Source organism: Podarcis vaucheri, assembly GCF_965113315.1.
Source record: "Podarcis vaucheri genome assembly, chromosome: 4".
NCBI classification, from domain to species: Eukaryota; Metazoa; Chordata; class Lepidosauria; order Squamata; family Lacertidae; genus Podarcis; species Podarcis vaucheri.
The window spans coordinates 36,285,740-36,304,902 of record NC_138762.1 but is presented as its reverse complement, the minus strand read 5'-3'; the positions used below and the strand labels follow the sequence as shown (position 1 = coordinate 36,304,902).

The 19,163-nt window shown below is 42.6% G+C and overlaps 1 protein-coding gene across 2 annotated transcripts; it reads right to left on the bottom strand.

Annotated features, from left to right (window-relative positions):
• Positions 1-249: 249 nt before the first annotated feature.
• Positions 250-18,364, bottom strand: TMEM45A (transmembrane protein 45A). 2 transcript variants are annotated; one of them, XM_082221039.1, is made up of 6 exons: positions 18,205-18,364; positions 7,373-7,568; positions 5,960-6,172; positions 4,505-4,689; positions 2,221-2,366; positions 250-515 (listed from the first exon to the last, which is right to left on the bottom strand). In XM_082221039.1, exons 2-6 carry the CDS (start codon positions 7,557-7,559, stop codon positions 422-424), a joined length of 825 nt encoding a protein of 274 aa, XP_082077165.1. In that variant the 5' UTR covers positions 7,560-7,568; positions 18,205-18,364; the 3' UTR covers positions 250-421. The 2 variants fall into 2 exon arrangements, with proteins under 2 accessions (XP_082077165.1, XP_082077166.1); XM_082221040.1 differs by having other exon boundaries at positions 7,373-7,565; positions 18,205-18,359.
• Between the last annotated feature and the right edge of the window lie 799 nt (positions 18,365-19,163).

Below are 19,163 nucleotides of genomic sequence, written 5' to 3'. Positions count from 1 at the left end.
ATAACTTTGAAAAATATAAATTTGCAAGATACACTTTGGACAGACAACAAATTATTCTTTATAGTTAAAAATAGATATGCGCATTTTATGACTGGCTTGGTTTTAAGGTGTATACAATCAGTTTTATGCAACGGCAGGGTTGCATTTGATTGCTATGTGTGGAAACCTCCCAGTTTACCCAAGAGCAATGAAAGAATAGCCCCACCCATAATAATGGTCTGGATTGATTTGCACATGACAATGTCACCCCAGCCTATTCATTAGCAAAACATTCTCTTTCTACTTCAAGCAAAGGATAAACGATGCACTAATGGAAGTTTCATAAATTAATGCAGAGTCTTAATGATGTGATAAACAACGCCATTACAATTCAGAAGTGGAAAGAATAGGTGCTAAACCTTAAGAAAACATTTGTGCTGAATTAGATCTCATCTTCCGATTCCTGGTCTCGCTCAGATGTTTTCAATAATCCAATTTCCATGGATGGAGTTTGTTTTAGTTTTGTGCGAACTATCCTGGAGAGGGGGAAAACAAAGCAGAACCATTTGAGCTACATGTTCACCCGGTTAGGTGTAAGGAAATCAACACCTATTTGATATCAAACAACAGAAGAGACTTTCTGAATGAGAAACTTATATTCCTGGTTTAACTGTTTTCCAATTATATATCCTGATACACTGGCATATATATCTACAGGATCCAACTATTCTAAAAGGTAGAAGAGTTTTCTCAAGTGCACAAATGAATGAGCTGCCTTCAACAATATTTGAGGGTCATTTAAAGCAAAATTCATCCCAAAATCATATATGTCCATGCAGAGAGGGCACGCCTTCTGAAACACTCACATATACAGTGGTACCTCTGGTTACGTACTTAATTCGTTCCAGAGGTCCATTCTTAACCTGAAACTTTTCTTAACCTGAAACACCACTTTAGCTAATGGGGCCTCCCGCTGCTGCCGTGCCACCGCTGCACAATTTCTGTTCTCATCCTGAAGCAAAGTTCTTAACCTGAGGTATTATTTCTGGGTTAGTGGAGTCTGTAACCTGAAGCGTATGTAACCCGAGGTACCACTGTAGCTTTGCTCTTTTTAAGATATTTGTGTAAAATAGTTAATAACCCCGTTATCAGCTGATCCAGGGCACTCAGCTGATTACTAAATGACTTTTCTCCCTGTGGTGTGGGGCAATATAATCTGGTGACATCAGAGACTGGAAATATTTCATTAAAATAAAATAAATGTTTCATTTCGTATAATTTTTAATTGAAGTTGGCAATCTTACCTTAGTTGTTTATATATATTTCTGCTTTGCACATGAATTGCAAAGTCACTGTCATATATTCTAAGCTGGGTAGGAATCAAGTGGGGAGCTGCCTATTTTATACGGGATTACCATAGTAACAATGTATACCCCAAGTCAACTCACCAATGTTTTGTCACACTTTAAAGTGCTCATGGATGGTGGCTCTACACAATCGTCAGCTATCCCCTCCTCAGTCCCCCTGTACCACAACCTGCGCCATTCAGCAGAGTCCCTCAACCCTTGGCAGAGGTAGGAAAATAACCCTCCAGCAATGTGATGGGTGCTGGAAGTCACCTGATCTCTAGTCAGTTGTGTCACTGCTGCTTACAGGGTGCAGAGTGGGAGAGGGAGGGGACTGTGAGGCTAGGATGCATGTGCTCCTGCTGGCCCATTTCCACCATTCTGACCTCATCCCTCACCCTCCACCTCCTGGTAGGCAGTAGTGACACAACTGACCTGAGGCCCAGTGAGGGGCACCACTCTGACATTCCTATCCTTTTCAATGGCATTTCTCTGGACCCAAACATATAATATTCTAGGGCTGGGTGCTGGCATTTCAAATAGACCCATGAGCAAAACGTTCATGCGTCTTCCCTGATCTTAAGCTTTGAGAAGAGACAGACTACAGGAAAGAGCCTCACAGAGTTCAACAGACAGCTACCTCTTTCAGAAGAAAAAGAAATGCACATTGTTCACTGCTACATAAATGACACAGAGGAACTTTGCTTATTTCCTAGCAAGGTTGTGAGAAAACAGCAAAGCCCAATGGTTGCAGGCTGACATATGGAGGCCATGGCAGTTTCGCATTCCTCCAGAACTGGAGTAGCCAATTTTGCATAGCTGAGAGTTTTCTTATGTTGAACAACGCTCTAGCATTTAGTGGCAAGTTAAATGAAGCTCTTCGGGATTTACTTACCAGCTGATTACAGTGTAATTCAAAGCCATTATTAGAAGTGCAAATGCATAATGCCAGCAATAGCACATGGTGATGAACATGATATTATTGTGGTCCGTTTGGTTCCATTCTGGACCCCCACTTGGAGGATAAAGTACAAATCCAATCTGTGGTGTCAAAAAAAGAACATTTGGCAGATGATGGCTATGTTATTGCAAAAATGTATAAAGTTTTCTTGAAATTTGAAACATAAGAAGAACTAATTAAAGAATGCATGGTCAAATGGGTAAACAAAATTGGTTATAATATACAGATGGAACAGTGAGAGTATATGTGGACTAAAGGGTTAAAATTCACATTGTGTTATGATTTTAAAGAGAAATTTTATAAAATGATGCATCATTGGTCTATATTTTGAAAGATGTAAGACACACACTTATATTTTTATAATAACACCAGCCCAAAGAAAGTAACTTCACAGATACATTTTTGAAATGCTTCTTAAATAGAAATTTACAAGCAGAAGTAAAAGAAGATAAGTCTCAATCCCAAATCTACAGAGGAACACCCTGGAGAAGAGAATGCATTGGTGAATTCTTCTATGGTACTGAATATATTTACAGTGGTACCTCGGGTTAAGTACTTAATTCATTCTGGAGGTCCGTTCTTAACCTGAAACTGTTCTTAACCTGAAGCACCACTTTAGCTAAAGGGGCCTCCCGCTGCCACCGCACCGCTGGAGCATGATTTCTGTTCTCATCCTGAAGCAAAGTTCTTAACCCGAGGTACTATTTCTGGGTTAGCGGAGTCTGTAACCTGAAGCGTATGTAACCTGAGGTACCACTGTATTTAAGCTTATTTATGGAAAGCACTGCAAATGGGAGAGCTGCCTTCCCTTCTGAAACTTGTTCTGCTGTTGTGAACTCTCCCATTCGTCAAACAAACTCTGCACCTTTTCTATTTTTTACCTAGATGTTTTCCTTGTCATAACATATACTCTCAAACAACAGTACTGCGCCTACGGAACTCATAACAAAGTGGCATGTACAAAGCTAAACACAGAAGATTTACAAAACATCAGAGTTCAGAGTTTCATTTAACTCCCTTGCCCTGAGCTTTGAAGCAATAGTGGCTTCAATAATGAGGCAAGATATAATCCATCCCAGAAATATGAAAGTTTGCCAGAATGAGTACATTGTTGTGCCACCTCTATTCAATAGGGGAAATGGTTGGTTACAAACAATGCAGCTGTCTGATCTGAAGTGCAGTATTTGAAAGACAAATGAACAGCTCCAAACTTATCCATCTAAGGACCAGCCCTCCCATTTTTCAATCTCATCTTCCAGGCTGCTCCCCCAAGAGTGTCGTTTTACAGCCTTTCATTTTCTCCCCACAAGCATCTCAGACAGGCCAGATCCCTGTTGCAGAGTGGACCAGGCATGGGGCCTGATTTATAGGATCCCTATTGGGTTGGGTGGTCTGACTCCTCCTCTGACTCAGAGGCATGGTGTAGTGGTTAAGAGTCTTGGACCGGGACCTGAGAGACCCCAGTTCAAATCTCCACAGCTGTGAAGCTCACTGGGTAACCTTGGGCCACTCACTGTCTCTCAGCCCAACTAACCTCACAGGGGTTGCTGTGGGGATTAAATGAGGAGGGGGGAAACCATGTGGACCACCTTGAGCTCCTTGGAGAAAAGGTGGGATATAAATGCAATAGTTAAGTACCGTATTTTTTGCTCTATAAGACTCACTTTTTCCCTCCTAAAAAGTAAGGGGAAATGTGTGTGCGTCTTATGGAGCAAATGCAGGCTGCGCAGCTATCATGGAAGCAAGAACAGCAAGAGGGATTGCTGCTTTCACTGCGCAGCAATCCCTCTTGCTGTTCTGGCTTCTGAGATTCAGAATATATTTTTTTCTTGTTTTCCTCCTCCAAAAACTAGGTGCGTCTTGTGGTCTTGTGCGTCTTATAGAGCGAAAAATACGGTATGTTTCTGTTGAATGCAGGCATGAGAAAGAAGGCTTTCCTGTGAAGGCAGAAGATGATGAATGAAGAGGAAGGTGGTGGCAGCCTTCCTCTGTTGAGTACCAGGCAGCCATCAATGTAATAAAGCACAATGCCCCAGTGTGACATAATCAACTCCAATTTCAATGGTGACTGCCTGGTAATTAGAGGAACACCAGAAGATGGGGGGTAGGGCAATGGTATCAGCTCCCTAAGGTATATTGCTGGCTGCTGCTGGGCCTAAAATCAAAGTTTTCCTGGGAATTAACTGATTACGAAGGCTGGAAACAGAGACTCGATCACCTGCCAGAACCAGCTCCCCTGCAGTATACAAAGACTGGTTCGGAACATCTCAAGGACAACGATGCCACGGAAGAAGACCTCCAAGAAGATGCAAGCAGCTCCTCCAAAGACGGCCACTACAAGTAACTGATGAACATGGAAATCTAACATAGGTCGCCCGTGGATGTGGAAATAAAAGAGAAATCCTGGTGACAAAGAAATGAGAGGGTCTACTTTTGCTTCACGTATTAATTTACTGAACAAATTTTCTGTTACAAACCGTAATATTTTGGTTTTGTTTCAAGTAACCTATGTCTATACGCATGCATTATTTTAGAAAAGTCAAGAAGTGCTCAGGTACCTAGAATTTCAGTAGGGAGAATCCAATATCCCACCTCCCTTGGATACTAGAGGGGAGATAGCTCAGGACTCCACAAGTCTGCGGTGCTCAGGGCCAAAATAGAAACTAGATGGGATACTAATTAGCAACCATGTCAGGTTCATGCTCCCTCTCTGTAACTAATAATAGGTGTTGGGGACTATTTTAACTGGCAACACAGAGCAAAGCAGTCCAGTGGGGAAGCGATTTTTATCAGGAATGGCAAGAGACGAAAAAATTAAATCTTCCCTCCATATGCTCGACACGCCCCCCAAACCCCCAGTTATGGCAGGAGTAGGGGGAAGTATGAACGTGAATCCCACTATGAAAGTTTTGATGTACACGTTTTCCCTCTATTTATTTGCTGAAAGATTTATACTCTGCTTTAAAGGGCAAGACTCATCACAAGGCAGATTACAGAACACCAGCAGCAAACAGATCAATAAAATGTGGACAAAAATATTGGTTGTGTCCCCCCAAAGGTATTGTTCTTATTATATTTGGATACATAATTTACATTAAATGCTGAGGTATTTTCATTTCACAGACAAAAATGCATGTACATATATGTGCTTTCCTATTTTTTAAATATTTTGGAAATATGGTAACCCTAAAGTACATGCTTCTGTGATCCTAAACATATTGTTAACGCAAAGCAGAGAGCCACACTCATCAATAAGTGTGTTATGTTTGGGATCGCAGTATACACTGTGGTGTCTGCTTAATTAACTTAAATATAAGGAGCCTTTAACCCTACTTCAAACCCCAAATCTTTAACTCTTCTATCCTGCCTTTAGTCTGCCTAATACAGTAAAGATAGAAAGTTCATTCTTCAGCTCCATTAATTCTCATTCTTGACCTTTCCTTCAGCCTCTCTTTGTCGCACCCTTTCATACATGACTATATGATGTAATTTTTCTAATGCAGCTTTTACCAACCTAGGGCAAAGCAGGGTTTATTGGGTGTTGCAGTCCAAAACCTCTGGAGGGCACCAGGTGAGCGAGCACTGCTCTAATGGATTTTGTTTTTGTCTCATTTTTGTGTTAAGAGTTCAGAGAAGATTTTCCTCCATTAACAGTATGATGCAGTCAACTCACCTTCCACAAAAACAGCAATCGAAAGCATCAACCTGTCCAAGGCTACTGGTAACACATTAGTGCTGTGCACCACAATGTCTACCAGCCCTGAGATGCCATAGAAAAGATACATGGTTGCATGCTGCCAGTTCATTAGGTGATCCCATTGTTTCTCTTCATAATTATACAACTTCAGATGTGGCCCATCAGGAACAAACTGTTCGGCGATCATACCTGTGTGTGAAACAATGGCACACTGTGTCAACAACCTTCTTATTCAGCTGCTTGATTAAAGACTAGTTAAAGCCTTTTAGCATCACTGTGGTAATGGCAGCCTATCTCCTTGCTTATTTTGCATCAGCTGAAAATTCAGGTCAGTCCTTTGTGCATACCTCTTGGTCTAGTCAATGCTACTGCCCACAACTCCATTTCATATCTTCTTTCTTTAGCACTATTAAGCATCTGGAACCACAGCTATGAACCCCAAAAGGAAACTTGACACCATCCCGGTAATGGACTGGTTGAGAGCCAATGAACTTGAAGCTCAATCCACACAAGACTGGGGCACTGTTAGTGGGTGGTTCCCTAGACTGGATGGATGGGAGGCTGCCTGCTCTTGATGGGGTTCCAGTCCCTCTGAAGGAATGGGTACACAGAATGGATCCACTGCTGTTGTTTGAGGGTCAGGTGGCCTCGGTAGCAAAAAGTGCCTTCCATCAGCTTCAGCTGGTGGCCCAGCTACACCCCTATCTGGACAGGGATAGCCTAACATCAGTTGTCTATGGTGTGGTAACTTCCAGGTTAGATTACTGCATCATGATGAAGGCGGTTCAGAAACTTCAGCTGGTGCAGAACCTGGCAAACCTTAAAAGTAGGAGAACAAAGAGCTCAAAGGCAGAGGGCACCCATAGAGGAGGCAATGAGAATGATGAATGAGAAAGTGGGAGAGACCGGGAGTGGAGATTCACTTGGGACAATGCCATTATCCAAGCGGCTGGGTTCTATAGCCTCTCTCTGTAGAGTTTGCAATAAAGAAAGACTGTAAGAAACTTTTCCTTGTCTTTATACTTTCCTGGGCAACCAGCCAGGAGCCACTGACAGCACCCTGACACAGTGTCATCATCAGACGAGGCCTTTGTGTGCCTCCTCCATGTGAGGTCTGGTGGGCAGAAATATGAGAGTAGGCCATTTCTGTGGAAGCCCTCCACTTGTGGAATGCTCTCCCCAGGGAGGCTCACTTTAAACATGGGACCTTCTACACAGAAAAAAAGATGCCCTGCCACTAAGCTATGACCCTTCTCCCATTCAATGACAGACAGAATCCACACTACAATTTGTTTTACCATTAATGCATATTGTTTTAAAAATAATCATGGTTTGTATTGTTATTCATGAAGACCCAAACATCCTCAATCCTAACCATTTTCAACTTACCAATTAGGGCAAAGGAGGCTTTGGCTATGCCTTCTGCTATTTCTAAGCGATGAAATCCTGTCTTGGAACCAATGGAAGCGTTCTTTTTCCTTCGACAGAGGTACTTCAGTGGATATTTCACAGACCACCACAGGCCAAAGATAAGGAAGAAACTCCCAGGAAGCGCATGACCTTTAAAATTTGCCATCTTTTCCTACTGCACAAAAAGATACGGTCAAAGAGTGTTCTTTAGTAAAGCGTTCCTGGGAGAAACCCATTACTTGTGGCTCTAATCTAAGTTTCAGTCTGCAAATAAACATATTCCTGCAGGAGGTGGCTTTACAACATTTGCTTGTCACGTGGATCCTCATTATGTTGGACAGATGCAGCCTTGGGGATGGTGGGGAGCCTAGTGTTATAATGCTTGGACAATCTGAGCTCTCCTTTAGAGCAGGGTTGGGGAACCAGATGTGGCTGGGTCTCCTACTCTCACCAGCCCAAGTCAGCATAGCCAGTGCTAGGCTGCAAGTCCTAGAACACCTGGGGAGCCACAGGTTCTCCACCCTTAGAATAATAGAATTGTAGAGCTGGAAGGGAACCCAAGGGTGATCTACTCCAACCCCTGCAATGCAGGAATCTCAGCTTGTATTAAAAGATATGTGCATATGCACTTCTCATTGAAACAGTCTGATTCCAGATTCCTTTCCACCCCTCCTCAACGCTGCAATCCAAATTCCCTTTGTACCAGGCTCGGTTTTGTATTTTATTTTCATAGCCAGAGCCCCTGTCAGTCTCGCCTGGCCTACAGAAAGCCCTAGGCTGGTGCAGCTATTTGCCGGCCCCACCACCTCCAGCTGCTATAAGCAGCAGGGCTGTGGATGCCGTGGTGCCTCCCCTCCAGCTCCATTAAGCTCCTCCACCACAACCCATGTTCTCTAACTGTGTTTTGGACTGCAGCCTAAAGCTTCTAATGAGCTGAGCAGGTCCTTGAAAATTGTTACAACATGGAAATGGCTTGTTAAATGGAAAGTAAACGCAATTAAAGTATCTGTGAACATCCAGGTTGAGTGTTAATCTTTAACGAAGATTGTCAGGCTCAAAATCAGCATTTTTTCACTTTTATTGCTTTATGGCCGCTAGCTATTTACCCTTGACCCTGATAGTTGGACCCATTGTCCCTATGAAAAGGCAGTGCCCACAGCAAAGTTGCAGGTAGACCAAAGAGGCAATATTTAGAGGCAACATGCAAAAAAGAAAAGCTAAGCAAATGAATATTTATTTTACGGCGGAACACAACAGCAGCTGATTCACCACCCAGATTCAAATTTCTCTCCTGAAAAACAATTGTGACTGTATTGGTGAGATATGCCCTCTCTCATGACTGGCTAATTTTTGCTTTTTTAAAAGAAAACGTTTGCACTTGGAGACATGGGGAAGTTAAGCAAGAAAAAGATTTTATTTTACAACAACGTTAATAAAACAAGAGGTGCACCAGGAGATGGAATTATTTCAAGAAGCATATATATGTAAAATTCAGTGGTAGTTACAGGCTTCTGAACAAGATGATAAATGTGCAACTTATATTTTCTTCTGTTCCTTAAAATAAACACTGAGGTGTTACAGTTTAGGTCTTAAAGCTTTGGTTCTGAAACAAGGTAGGACTTTCTGTCAGTTCCCCAACCTTCTATAAGTCTCCCTCCTGAGCATGGGTGTAGCTAGGATTATTGTTGGGGGCAGGCTTTTAATAGGGGGGGCAGAACCTCAGATTTGCGTTGATTTTGATTAATTTAGGGGGGCAGCTGATGTAGGATATATATTCCTTCTCTTTAACAAATATTTTCTTTGGTCAGGCTTGAATAATCATACGCAACATACACTCTGTAAGGTTCACATCTAGGTTTGCTTTGAATGGTCAGGCTTTTCTTCTTCTTCCTGTCAGTAAATACCCAGAATAGCAAAAAACATAAATACATCCCTGTTAGTTTACTATTTTAGCCCAGGAACACATTTGCAGATTTATCTGAAGCAGGGAGAGTGGGGAGATTAGTAGCAAAGTTCAAAGGCACTCCTCACTATAACCAAGATTAAATTGAAAGGGAATATTTGCTCTGGTGACGCCACAGCCATTTTATATATGTTCACCTTGTGATAACCACAGAAACGTCAACAACATAAAACTAACAGGCACCATTTTACTTGAGGAAAGGAAATTCCTACTTCCAAAAACTTGAAACCCTATGCTGCATTTGCTGCAAACCCCATTTACCAATTCCTCTCTACATTTGTGGCAGTCCAACCTAGCACACTTTTCAGAAGGTGCATGAAGCCTCTCTGTTTGAGCTGGTCTTTGGGTCCAGGTGTTAGCTGAAGAAGGCTGGGAGGAAACTAGTTAAACTAGAAGAAACTCACTGATTTGTTTACTTGAGTTTTCCCCTTCCCATTGGGGAAGCGGTAAACTAAAAATCTAAAATATATGTGTGTGCATGTTCAGGTCCAAAAGATGTGCATGTTCCCACATTCCAGTTTGGATGCCCTCCCATCACATGCCAGAGGTGGACATGGTCAGAGGCAAAAGTAGGCCACAAAAGTAGGCAACAGGTTGGTTTCTTCACTTTCACATGCCTTTCTCTATTCTCTCTCCAGCCAAGGAAGAAGCATTATTAGCATTCAAGGACACATTCCAGCTAGGCAAAAAACACTCAACGAGGGTGAAAAGAAGAACAGTTGAGGGGTGTGACTCATGAAAGTTTGTGAGGCTTGGGGAATTTCGAGGGTCACACAGATAGGTTGCATTTGACTCCCGAGTCTGAGGTTCCCCATCCCTGAGTCACAAATGGCATTTATTTGGAAAGTTGAAATAGGAACACTTCAAAGCCTGTCTGCATGATTGATAGACCGTCAAACCTCGGTTGTTGAACATAATTTGTTCCAGAAGCCAGTTCGGCTTCCGAAATGTTCGACAACCGAGGCACAGCTTCTAATTGGTCGCAGGAGCTTCCTGCACTCAAGCAGAAGCCGAGTCGGACGTTCAGCTTCCAAAAAATGTTCAAATACTAGAACACTTACTTCTGGGTTTTCAGCATTTGGGAGCTGAAATGTTCCAAAATGGAGCTGTTCAGGATCCGAGGTTTGACTGTACTACTGTTGTCTTTATATGTAGCAATGTTTTTCTTTTCTTTCTGCTAGCTAGCTCTCCTTCCCTTGGTTTTTGATCTCTCTGAATGCCACTGAATTTATTCTTTGTCACAATAGGCACTGCAGGTGCACAGACTAGGCAGGAAAGCTGCCCCCTGTGCCAACACAACAAAGGCAGACAGCTGATGTACACTGAGCCTACAAACAGCTTGCATTCAGGAAGCAGTTATGAATGATAAACACCTTTAGTCATTTTGACGGTTTCTTTTTGTGCCTGTTCAATGGCATTTGGATGTTAAATATTTGATAAGTCATTCTGTGCTTTAAGCATCTTGCAAGTCGCTTTGAGATATCAGCAAGGCAATTAGCAACCATAATAAATAATAATGATTGCAGTTACAATTAATTCAAACGAACAGCAGCACATTATTGCAATGTTTAGTAAACAAAAACATGGGGCTCAAGAAGGAATAAGAATCTGGTAAAAATGTTGAGACAAATTCCATTTTGCTTATAAACATGCACAAATCACAAGATCAACGTTCAAGCTTTTCCTGCTCCCCAAAAGACTGTTGGTGTAATCCTAGGCATGCTTACTCGAAAGTAAGTCTAAGTGTGTGGCTAACTTCCAGATATATGTGCAGAACATTGCAGGCATGCAGCGCAGTCCTATATGTGTCTACTCATAAGGGAGCAGGGTGTATAAAAATCAATGATTAAAAAAATAAATCCAAAAAATTTGATTTTTTAAAATTTAAATCAGATTTTTTTTATTTAAATTGTATTTTTAAAATAAAATGCTTTTGGAGGAAAAATCTTTCTAAAGATAGTTTTTTATTTAAGTTACATTATAGTCCAAAGGCTATTCATCAGAAAATGAGGATTTGTTTTAACTGTTTCATGTGTGCTAAAACTCAGTCTAAGTTTTTTTAAAATAAAAAAACCACATCAGTTTAACCACATCAGTTAACAAACATGGATACATATGCTATAATGTTATTGTTTTAGTTAAATAAATTGTTATTAAGCAGCGGACCACTACTACTAGAGCCCTTTCCTCAGTTCTCACCTGGTTAGGTAGAGCACCTGGATTAGGGCATCTCAACACTCATCTATGCAGTGTTGAACAACTGATGATCAAATAGGTAGCCTCACATTATCACCAGTACCCTCCTCTTCCCATATCCAGCAGACTGGACAGCCTAAAAAGGAACCCCACAATTGTCCTCTTACTATGCACCATGTCACTGATACAAGTCACAAGCCTCAGCCTGTACAGTGCAAGAAGAAACAATGAGGTAGAAAGTAAAGTGTCAAAGGCTGCAATGGGTGCTGGCACAGAAACAGCCAAAATTTGTGGGCCAGAAGGAGAGAAAGTGTATGCAAGCAATCTGAAGGAAATGTTGTGGTCGCCAGTCTCTGGAAGAATCAAACTGATAGCACAAGTTATAAGGTGTAATATGTGCCCTTTGTTCCTTTTCTGTGCCAGCTTCGTTTATGGTATTAAAAGACCTTGCCATTTGCTGTGTAAACCTTAGAAGATGTCAGACTCAAAATGGCAGACAACAAAAGTGCTTTTTAAGGAACTGATGACTCCAGTAAGTCTCTCAGACTTTCCTTCTCATTTTCTGGCTATCCAAGCAGGTTTGTAAATATTGGCAGAACCTTACAGTACAGGCATCTTTAAAAACAGAATGTGCTGTGTTAAATCACTGTAGAACAGAAATAATGAGGGGGTTTGTTTTGAAATAACTTTCCTCTTAGATATGGAGCCAAAACTGAATTGGGGAAAAATATTGTATGGAATAATACTGTCTTCTGACAAATAAATGTTATCTATCTAAAAATAGTGTGTGTGTTTCTTCTAACACCATTGATAAAAGGTTACTGTGAAACATATATTTTACAGTAACCTTTCCTTAGGAGAAAAAGAATCACTATTTTTGGGGAAATATATTTATCAATGTTTGACTTGTCTCCAAGCTCAGGGGCACATCAAACACTGGAACAAACTTTTGTGACTGTTCATAAATGTTTCACAATCCTTATTCATTGAAATCAGGAAGCGGGGTAGGGCGGTGGTTAAAAGAATGAGCTGGAACTCAGATCAGCAAGAAATTCACCAAGTGATTTTATGTTAGGTAGTATTTCTCAGCAGAATTCCCAATTATTTTATGATCATACTGGCTTGTCCTTCAGAGTTGTTGCATGAACTGATCTTTATATTACCTAGGACAGGAGTGGGGAACCCTGAGCCCACCAGCCAAATGCGGCCCTCCATGTCTATCCGCTTGGCCCTCGGGATTCTCCCCAAACCACACCTTCTCTCCCAGGCCAGACTTTCCACCTTTCTCAAATGCTTTTGACAAGCCGAATTCCGATGTCTCCTGCTTGCCTGCATAGAGAATACAAAGGAGTGTGTGTGTGTGTGTGTGTGTGTGCAGAAACTACCCTACTGTGCAAAATGTAAAATTAGCATTTATTGCTCCACCCACTTTTGCCTCTAGCCCCCCCCATTTGCACATGGCCCCCGGAAGGGAATGTGGTTGTCAGCTGGAAAAGGTCCCCTCAGGGGTGTTGATAGAAATTCTGTATCCATGTTTTATCACGTTCAGGACCAGCAATCCATGGTTGTGTGCTGTAACACGTGAACAAATCTTGAAGATGACCCCAACCTTACTGTATTCAGTTTCCTTGGTGTGGAACTTGGTATTCTCCATGGTATTCTGGAACCTATCTGGATGCTGCTTCTCAGGGTATTTAGGTTTGTGCCATTGAGGCTTTGTCTACAATTTCTGGATTTCCCCTTGGTATTGGAAATTCTGAAAGGACTGGTATAGAGAATAAGGTGTGTCACTTTGAATACTTTCCCCCCTCTGTCTGTGTGATGAGCACCTTCCTCTTGTCTCAGACTCTATTAGGATATCCTTCAATGCATCATCTCTGAATACACTTTGAATGGGGTGTGTGCTTCTCAGTGTTTCAGCTACAGAGCCTGGCATGCCGCCATTTTTGTATCTATCGCATGAGCGGCGAATTGAATCATATCCAAGGTTGTCTCTGCAATAAACGTTGCTGGCTTTATTAACTTATGGGGTGTTTTGTCTCACCCTGTTTTGAACTTGCTGTGCATTTTTTGTAAGATCCTCCAGGCAGGTAATGGATGTTCTTATGGAATTTGAAGATGTGCAAGACGCACACATGGAGAGGGCAGTCACGCTGTGGACCTTCTTAAGAAGAAGTCAATGGATCATCTTTAATGGGTCTAAGGTACAAAATGTTATTAGCCAGTGGAACTGACTTCCTACATTCCTACAGCAGAGAATGATGCAGCTTTAATTTGAGCAATTATCTCAATTAACTAGACGCCTATAGCAGAGGCACCCTATGTACTCTCTTTCAAATCAGAACCAGTGAAGGACCAGGAGCACAGCCTGGGAGTCATTTTGGGCTCACAGCTGTCCATGGAGGCGCAGGTTAATCCTGTGTCCAGGGCGGCTTTCTACCAGCTCCATCTGGTACGCAGACTAAGACCCTACCTGCCCGCAGACTGCCTCGCCAGAGTGGTGCATGCTCTAGTTATCTCCCGCTTGGACTACTGCAGTGCGCTCTACATGGGGCTACCTTTGAAGGTGACCCGGAAACTGCAATTAATCCAGAATGCGGCAGCTAGACTGGTGACTGGGAGCAGCCGCCGAGACCACATAACACCAGTCTTGAAAGACCTACATTGGCTCCCAGTATGTCTCCGAGCAGAATTCAAAGTGTTGGTGCTGACCTTTAAAGCCCTAAATGGCCTTGGTCCAGTATACCTGAAGGAGCGTCTCTACCCCCATCGTTCTGCTCGGACACTAAGGGCCTTCTGGCTGTTCCCTCATTGCAAGAAGCCAAGTTACAAGGAACCAAGCAGAGGGCCTTTTCGGTAGTGGCACCTGCCCTGTGGAACGCCCTCCCACCAGATGTCAAAGAGAACTACCAGACTTTTAGAAGGCATCTGAAGGCAGCCCTCTTTAGGGAAGCTTTTAATGTTTAATAGACTACTGTATTTTAATACTTTTTTGGAAGCCGCCCAGAGTAGCTGGGGAAACCTAGCCAGATGGGCAGGATATACCGGTAAATAATAAATTGTTGTTGTTGTTGTTGGTCAGCAGTTAAAGAGAACTATTTGTTTTATTTCATTAACTTCCACTTGTGTGCATACTGCTTGTGCAGCTGAGTTTCAATGCTCTTTCCAGGGTGGACAAAAAGAAATGATTAATTTTTTAAAAAATAAAATGATTTTTTAATTATTATTTAAATTGGATTTTTTTGGATTTAAATTGGATTTTTAAAATAAAACACTTTTGGAGGAAAAATCTTTCTAAAGACAGTTTTCTATTTAAGTTACATTATAGTCCAAAGGCTATTCATCAGGGAATAAAAATTTGTTTTAACTTTTTCATGTGTGCTAAAACTCAGTCTAAGGTGTGGGGTTTTTTTAAAAAAAATCGTTTAACCACATCAGTTAACAAACATGGATACATATGCTATAATGTTATTGTTTTAGTTAAATAAATGGTTTAAATTGTTATTAAGGAAATGGTTATTTTTCTCCTTCCAGCAGCAGAAAAGTTGTCTAAATATAAGCAATCATTTCATAATGATCTGTCTATGTATTTCTAATAGTATAACCAAATCAGTAATTTTTGATATAATTGTAAAAGCTAGTCTGAAAATTTATTATTCCAAAAATGAAACCTTCATCTGGTTGTAAATATTAAGATTATACTAGCAAGTATGAGTCTTTCTGTTAAAAAAATGATTTAAATCAAGTCTTACTGACTAGTGATTTAAATCATGATTTAAATCGTGATTTAAATCAATTTGATTTCAATCAAATCCACCCCGGCTCTTTCTTTTTCTTTGCAGGGTTACCCTGCTCAAGATTCCACTGTTGGCAATTTCTGTTGTTTCATTGCTGTTGCAAAGGCGGAAAACGATAGCCTGCATGTGCACACTTACCAGATACACAGGAAGGAGGCACACTGCAAGCTTTTTAAACAAATGTTGAAATTTGCAAGAGGCTGGGTTGCTTGCCAGGAAGCCACATGTGCCTCTGGTGACAGAGGAGTAAGACCTAAGGTAACCAAATATCAACACATGAGAGGCATGTAATGACTCTCTTGAAAAAGGCAATGGGAAGGTTTGACTTCTTGGGGAAATTTGACTCCTTGCACAGAGCCATCACTTCATTCTTCCTCTTCTACCACATGGAACTCTGTTGGGTATGAAGTACTAGCCTGCAACTGAAGCAAACTATCCCCATTCCCATCAGCGCTGTCTAGAGAAATCTAGAATGGAGTAAGAGACTTGGTGCCCCCAGTAAGGAGAATTGTAGCATGTGGCGCATTATGGCTGGAGAGCTGCTTATGCATCATGGGGTGTCCTTGTATTGGAGATGATAAATGGGCTTAGTTAATAAGAACTTCTTTAATCTGTTCCAGAACTTGAAGAGAGAATAAGAAGCCCCTTGCATTGTCCAGTTGCATATTTAAGCGGAGACGCCGCAGCATATCCTGTCTTGTTGAACCTGCCTTAAGCAGAGGATTGGTTCAGCTAGACATGGGCCAGGCAGAAGACAAATCTACAACAATTGGTGATATCTCAGGAATTTTCAGTAGATTGGCAAGGGGTTTCGGATTCCCATTAGTTTAACAATGGCAACAACAAAATGGCCCCCTACACACATGCTGAAAAGCTTTAAGAATCCCTGATCTGCAGAAACTCTGGGGTCGATTTTGCATGTCACCCCTAGGCAGCTGCCCACCCCAATCAAGTAAATAAATAAAAATACTTAAGTAACTGAACAATCACATTGCAGTTAGCTTGGTTCTGCACACACCCCCAACATAAATCCTGCGCCCCCAACATAAATCCTGGCTATGCCCAGGCCCCTAAGCCACCATTTGCAGCTGCCCACACCTGGAGCAGATGAACTGAAAGATCCCTTCCACAATTCAATAATTCTCCACAGTAAAATATGCAACAGCATTCCTTAAGGGCTGGTGTACATAACAAGGACATGACCCAGAAGGCCTACATTACTTAGTACTTCCATTAATTTATCCCTTGAATTACAGATAGGTAGCCGTGTTGGTCTGCCATAGTCAAAATAAAAAATTCCTTCCAGTAGCACCTTAAAGACCAACTAAGTTAGTTCTTGGTATGAGCTTTCGTGTGCATGCACACTTCTTCAGATACACAGTGTGTATCTGAAGAAGTGTGCATGCACACGAAAGCTCATACCAAGAACTAACTTAGTTGGTCTTTAAGGTGCTACTGGAAGGAATTTTTTATTTTCCCTTGAATTAGACAGCCATCTTTCATCTTACAGACTTTGTTCACCATTTTCTCTACCACCTGAAATATCTGAATCATATTGGGCAGCATGGCTGTGGCAGCGACGATTCTGTCTTAGGGAACTAAGTTGTAGCAGCTTTTCTTGATTTCCATGACTTACTTTTATTTACTTCATAAGGGGAAACATTGGTTTGCAGAATCACCTTTGATATAGAAAGCATGCTTTATAGGTTAAGATTTAATAACAGTAACAAAAAAAAACTATGTTGAAATATCCTATTGTGGTGCGATAATATTTTGGGGTCATATTTTCAATTGGAAAAAAGGTGTTTCCAATTACTCTTGGGAGCATTCCTGTGTGTCATAACAACCCAGGCTAGCATATAAAGGAACAAGCAAGCTATAGACCTGTATCTAATATTTTGTGACATGCTGTATTGTATTTACACATAGATCAGTTGCCATCAACACTTGACTCATGCTGAAAATATCTGCAGTGCTACCAGAATAATGAAATGTGTTGGTTTTTTTTTTAAAAAATGGTTAGATCACATCCTTGTTGTTGTTGTTGGGGAAAAAAACCTCATACGGGTCTTGAAGGCAAAGGAGCAACTAAAACACGTTAGTTAATCTTCAACAAGTTTCCCTATTTATTTAGGCACACTGAGTGTTTCCCACCAAGCCCCACAATATATAAAGAATAGAAGGCAGGCCAAATAACAGCAAATATGAAAAAACTATTCTATACACCACTCTCCCTAGATTCCGCAAACTCCGGTGTAGCGGGGAAGGGAGTCTACTTTCCAGGAGCCGCAGAAAAAAAGAAAGCAGCCGGCGGGAGGTTCTCCTGCACAGTCCCCAACAAACTGCGCCCAAGGTGCGAGAAAGGCGTTTAACATTCATTCCGACAGGACTTGCGCAGGAAAACGTCCCGCTAGAATGTGAGAAAGGCTTGAGCTGAAAGCTTCCAGCGAGAGATGCTCAAAGACGTGCGTCGACGTCGCTGCAAATCACATATAAATGCTTTTCCTACTCAGAACTCCATGGGAATCCAGTTATTCCCAGGTAAGCGCAGAACTGCCCGAGTAGCGCTAAACTCAGGAAATGAGACTTTTGCGGCGTGAACGTGCTCAGGATCGGGCAGCGAGCAGACGGGAGAGATCCACTCCGGAGCAGACGGGAGATCCACTCCGGAGCAGATGGTAGAGATCCACTCCGGAGCAGACGGGAGAGATCCACTCCGGAGCAGATGGGAGAGATCCACTCCGGAGCAGACAGGAGAGATCCACTCCAGAGCAGATGGGAGAGATCCACTCCCTCAAATCTGTGGAAACGGGGGGGGGGGAGAGAACCACGCAAATACAGGGGCTAAGGCTTACCGAACTTGGTCTGCTTCTTTGCAACTTTTTTTTTTGCAAACGATCCTTATTGTCCCAATTGGGAACTTTTGAGAATCATTTAACCCGCGGCGCTCCGGCGACTTTCAAGGATGCGGACGTGTGGGTGACCTCATCCCTCCTCAGCAGCAGCTACGAAAGGCTGAAGGCGATCGTCGTCCGGGAAAGATGCATCCGCGCGGCGGCTCCTCCCCGCTCCCATCCCGCCTCCTCCCGCTGCCCAGAGTTGCGCCTCTTCGGGCCAGTGGCGCCGCTGGGACAATCAAGCCGGCGCCTTCTCCCTCTCTCCTCCGCGCCCGCCTCCCCAGCCCGCCTCCCATTGGCCCCTTCTACCCCCTCTCGCCTGCGGATGCGCTGGAGGAGACGTCCTTCTGCGAGAGAGTTCCCCGCCTCCCTGCAGCCGCCCTCTGCTGGGGTAAGAGGGGCACTGCCTCAGGGGCTGCAGTGATGTGGCACTGAGGGGAGGTGGCCAAAGGCAGGGAAGGGGAGAGACTGTCCCACAGGCGAGATGGGCACAACTGGCGCCCACTGGCCCGATTGGGAGTCACGGAGGACTGCTGCCTTGGGAGGAGAAAACGAGGGGTGCTCTCCAGCGAAGATGTTCTCTCCCTCGTTGTGGGCACTTTTGGGAGTCCCAGAAGAACAGCCATTTATTTCCTTTGTAGGAACTCCTGCTGGTCTTAAGAAATAGAGAGAAAGCACAGCCCTCTGGATTTTTCAGGAGGACCCTTTAAGCAGCAATCGTTTGGCAAACTTCCCTGGCCTGATAGATGCAAATTCAGTTCCTTTACTGTATTTGGTTCCAGTTATTACTAAAAGGCTGCACAGCCCCAAAAGGAAGAAGACCCCATTAAAATTGGCCCTTATTCTCCAGCACAGGGAAAGGGTGACCTCTTCTCTCTTCTTGAATCCATCATCCTCAGAGGCTTCTGTTTCCTGGT